Genomic DNA, 5,009 nt, shown 5'->3' on the forward strand with positions numbered 1-5,009 from the left:
TTGTCTGAGGTGTAGGACAATGTTTCTGGAATTTGCAAAATCGAGCAATATGCTCACTCTTACCACAAACAAAACATGGTTCCTTATCTTGAACTTGTTGATTTTGTGCTTGGTTATTTTTACCATTATTTTTCTTGGATTTTTTCTTCTTAGGCTTCAAAGAAGTATTTTTGTGAGATTCGGTAGTAGCATTATTTGAAGTAATTAAATTTACCTTCGTTGTGATGTTACTCTTTTTTTATTGTAAAAGTGCATTTTGTCCTCTTACCTCCTCTTCCATACGAATTTTCATTATCAACGTTTCAAGAGAGGTTTTCCTTTTGTTTGTGGCGTGTAGTTTTTTAAAATTCCTTCCAAGAAGGTGGAAGTTTATCTACGATGCCACAAATAATAAGGTTATCTCCAACTTTGACCTCCTCAGACTTGAGCTCTCCAACAATCATTATAAAGTCTTGAGCTTGGTCTACCACTAATTTGTTGTCCACCATTTGGAAATGAAAAAAATCTACTAGCCGCATATTTTTTTGCCCCAACCTCTTCGGTATCATACTTACTCTACAATGTCTTCCAAATTTTCTTTGCACTAGAGTAAGTTCTATCATATTAATCATAAAAATTATCAAATAGACAATTAAGAATATTATATCGACACTTATAGAAATCACCATAATACTTATCCACTTTTTCCAGATAAGAAATAGTTTCATCATCATTCATAGAGGTGATGACAACTTTATTAGGATTTTTCTCAGTTAACACATAAGAGACATTGAGAAGACTTAAGTAGAAAAGTACGTACTTTACCCTTCCCTCTCTTGAAATGATTACCATTGAACCGAAATGGCTTGTTAAGATCTCCCATCTTGACATCGGTGACTTTTTTCAATTGTAGTCATTATGAATCTACTTAAACTTGTTTGTGAAAAATTACAAGATAAAAAAATTACAGGATTAAAATCTAGAATAAAGTGAAGAAATTAAAAACTCTTCATGAGGTACGGATATTTCGCTCTTTTTAAGGATATTCAAGTCCACTGTAGCAAATGTTTTTCACCGGTCAAGCAGTAATCACTTGTCCCCTCTAGGATACAGCAGTCTAATCACGAAGTGTAACTTAACAAACTCTGGACAAGAGTTGAGTCCAAAGCTCCACAAAAAGAACACCTCCCTTCAACTAATAAGAACTCTCTCTTTTGACTAACTTTTATCCACTCTATCTTTTCTTGTATGCACCAAACCAAATGAAGACCACCACTATTTATAGTTGAGAAAGTCTTCCTAAGAATGAATAGAAAAATAGTGGGGTAGTAAATAGTGAAGATAAATGGCCTAAGAGCAGTGGCGGAGCCAAGATTTTCAATAAGGGGGGTCAAAATCTGTAGAAATAGACACACGAAGTAGCCTAAGGGGGTTCGACATCTACTATATATACATAAAAGATTATTTCAACCATGAATAAATAATATAATTTTCTGTCGAAGGGGGTTCGACGAACCCCCTTAGTACAAGGTTGCTCCGCCCCTGCCTAAAAGTTACATATGTTACAAGGTATAATGGAGGAATAAAGAATGAAATAATGGACAAATAATATGGAGAAGTAATAGCCAAGATGCCACTACCGATGCTGCAAGAAAAGGGTCATAACATCAGCACTTACTCCAAAATGGTGTAATGCTCTAAATAAATGTCCAACGGTTAAGACAAAAGAACTATCACCGACAGACAACTTACAGCAAAGGCAACACTTTGACTCCAAATTTTTAAACAAATTAATATACAAAAATATTAATATTAAAATGCTGACCAACACAAAGAAGATTTGGAGCTCCTCTATTGGTATAAAGAAGGATACAATTTATGTATTTACTTTGACCGATAGTGTTATTTAACCAAAGGGTGTGACCTAATGGTTAATGAAGTTGGTAGATACCTTGGAGACCAAGGTTCAAATTCCAAGATGGAAAAAGCTAGGTGATCTCTTCCAATTTGCCTATGCCTTGGTGTGCTGAGTTATCCGGTGCCTGTGTAAGTGGGAGGTAGCAGGTATCCCTGGAATAGTCAAGTGGGAGCAAGCTAGTTCAAAATTACTGTTTTAGAAAAAAAGAACTGATATTTTTATTTAAGGTAAACTGATACCGGTAAGAAGGTTAATCTACGTAGCAGGTATCCCTGGAATAAATATGCTAGCTCTGTTTGTCCTTGTAGTTTAGCGGACTGAATTTTTATTCAGACCACGTTATGTCAGGGCCTCTAGGCCCTACCAAATAATATTGAAATTCTTTGGTGTTCAGCCATTAAACTGATTATTTGACCTTTTTTCTATTGAAGTTTTTTATCATTTCTCTAGAGTTTTTCCACTTTATTCTGTAGGCTTGTTCAATTTGCACTTTGACGCTGCTCAAAGTCATACTTCACATTTCTGATTATCTTTTTCCTTTAAAACACCTTGAAAGGTTTATCTGGAATAGATGTAGCTCATAGCCTAAAAGACGTTCTGTTGTTGAACTCTAAGAAACTGTGAATTTACCTACAGATGACCAGGATGGCTCTCGAATCTGCTTGTTCTCTCTTTTGCCACTTTTGCTTTCTGTGCCATAGGTAGGTATTAGACTTCTCCATGACATGTTTTTTCATCAGTCTCAACTCCTTTGTGTATCCCACTTTGCAATATTTTAACAAGTTACCACCATATTTTAAGAGGTTTTGTTCAAATTCATATAACTTCGTGTATTGATCAGGAACAATCAAATGTTAGTTTAGAGTTTTAGAAAGGTAAACAATTAATAAGCTAATAATTTTTTTAATTAATTAGAACAATGAAAGAAATTAGCGTAACTAGTGAAAACTAGAAGTACGAAAATGCTACTTATCATGGAACCACGATCAGGCTGAGTGATGAATTTTTATATTGTATGAAATTAATATACAATGATAAATGTATTTACATTCACATATATATAGTTATTTATGTATTTCTTAATACATATACGAAACCTAGGCTACTGGTTTCTATGAATCCATACATTATTACTACATTCAATATGTGATACGTGTCAAAAATATTGAACTTAGTTGGACGCATCAATTATAAGCTGCCTATGGTGTATGTACCTAATGGATGTTAACCAGAAAAACATTAATTCTAAAGCTTGAAAGAAACTCTAAAGTAATCACCTTCTATTTTGACATTTGGTAGATTTTGTGAGTGTTACCGAGTTATTACGTACACACCAAAATGAAGATTTGGTAAAAACTAAAAAGTGAATACTTATTCTCTTTTCAAATAAATAAAATCAGTTAATTCTTATGAGATTGCCAGCATATATGCTTATGATAGGTTCAGATTACAATGTAATTTAGGTCATCTACATTGACTTTTGAAGTATAAGCTAATCAGGTCCCTGTCTAACAAACAAAATCCTACAAGTCTATGTTGCATGCATTCTTAAAAACTTATAGAAACCCAATCCCACATCCACTCTTATATATACACATTATTCTTTAATCTTCTAAGATTTGCAGAAAAATGGCTCAGCATCACCACTTATCTAATCTTTTACTACTTGCATTTCTCAACATAACTGGAGCAACTGCACGACACCTTCTAGAGAAGCCCCCTCCCTGGATTCCTAAACCAGAACTCCCCAAAGTGCCAGCCTTGCCAAAGCCTGAAATCCCAAATGTGCCGAAACCTGTTAAGCTTCCAACCATACCAAAGCCCGAGATCCCTGCTGTTCCAAAGCCCGAGCTACCAACTTTCCCGAATCCCCAGTTACCAACTTTGCCAAGCTTAAGATGCCTGAGATTCCTGCAATGCCAAAACTAGAGGTTCCTTCCTTGAAAAAGTCAGAAATCCCAGCAGTGCCAAAAACTGAGGTTCCTCCGGCTATGAAAAAGCCTGAAGTTCCAACTTTACCAAAGCCCGAGCTATCGAGTATGCCAAAGCCAGAAATTCCAGAACTACCCAAGCCAGAAGTACCAAAGCCAAAGGTCCTAGAACTTCCCAAGCCAGAAGTGCCAACTATGCCAAAGCCTGAATTACCAAAGCCAGAGCTTCCAAAGCTAAAAGTCCCAACAGTGCCAAAGCCTGAAGAAGAAACTATGTCGAAGCCTGAAATCCCAGAACTACCAAAGCCAGAAGTCCTAGAGCTTCCAAAGTTAAAAGTCCCAACAATGCCAAAGCCTGAAATAACAACTATGCCAAAGCCAAAAATCTTAGAACTACCAAAGCCAAAACTCCCAGAACTTTCAAAGCCAGAAGTACCAAAAATGCCAAAGCCTGAAATCCTAGAACTACCAATTCCAAAAGTCCCAAAAATGCCTATGCTTGAAATTACAGATCTACCTAAACCAACTCTTCCTTCACTTTCTCCACCATACAAACCTGCTACTCCTTGAGTAAACTATATGCTACTTTCACTCTATAAGAAAGTACCCAACTGATGTTTTGAGATTTCCATCTCAGTCTATGAAATTTGCCACCTGAGTTGTGTCATGGAGATAGCATTGGATAATATCTTCTAGGAGTAGAAATTTTAATACTTTTATATTAATTTTTGAATTGGATGTACCGAGTTTGTCGTGTTATTATAATATATGAGTGTTTTATGCATTTCTATATATAGAGTATGATAAAGCTTTGATATATGTTACTTTGGTTTAGTTCCTATCCTTGACCATCTTTGTTTGTCTATTCTTTCCCTCACAGTTTTTCCTTCCTAATTTATAGTAACCAATTTCTTCTATTACATTTTAAGAGTATGAAATAAAGGATGAATTAGTATATTTAAGTGGCACAAAACGGAGTGGAGCTAAAAATTTTAGTGTAGAACCAAACTGGTGATTTAACTAATGTGTTTTTTGTTTCATTCATCCTAATGCACATTAAATGGATTCAATTTCCTCTGCTTCACCTTCTCCAAAAGAATGATAAGGACAATTTATGCTTCATGCATGATCAGTTAGCTGGTGCAACTACACGAGCCGCTTTCTATAGACGTCATTCCCTG

General features: G+C 35.5%; 1 protein-coding gene across 1 annotated transcript; it reads left to right on the plus strand.

Moving 5' to 3' along the window:
• Nucleotides 1-3,526: 3,526 nt before the first annotated feature.
• LOC125854712 (protein PELPK1-like) lies at nucleotides 3,527-4,398 on the plus strand. Its single transcript, XM_049534297.1, has 2 exons — nucleotides 3,527-3,733; nucleotides 3,790-4,398. The coding sequence occupies exons 1-2, from the start codon at nucleotides 3,527-3,529 to the stop codon at nucleotides 4,396-4,398; spliced, it is 816 nt and encodes a 271-aa protein (XP_049390254.1).
• Nucleotides 4,399-5,009: the final 611 nt, after the last annotated feature.

The sequence above is a fragment of the Solanum stenotomum genome, chromosome 1 (genome assembly GCF_019186545.1).
Source record: "Solanum stenotomum isolate F172 chromosome 1, ASM1918654v1, whole genome shotgun sequence".
NCBI lineage: Eukaryota > Viridiplantae > Streptophyta > Magnoliopsida > Solanales > Solanaceae > Solanum > Solanum stenotomum.

Excerpts from the sequence above, each read along its gene's own strand:
- LOC125854712 (XM_049534297.1), top strand. The coding sequence starts at position 3,527 with ATGGCTCAGCATCACCACTTATCTAATCTTTTACTACTTGCATTTCTC. Across the intron at positions 3,734-3,789 it reads CAAAGCCCGAGATCCCTGCT|CTTAAGATGCCTGAGATTCC; the intron begins GTTCCAAAGCCC and ends AACTTTGCCAAG.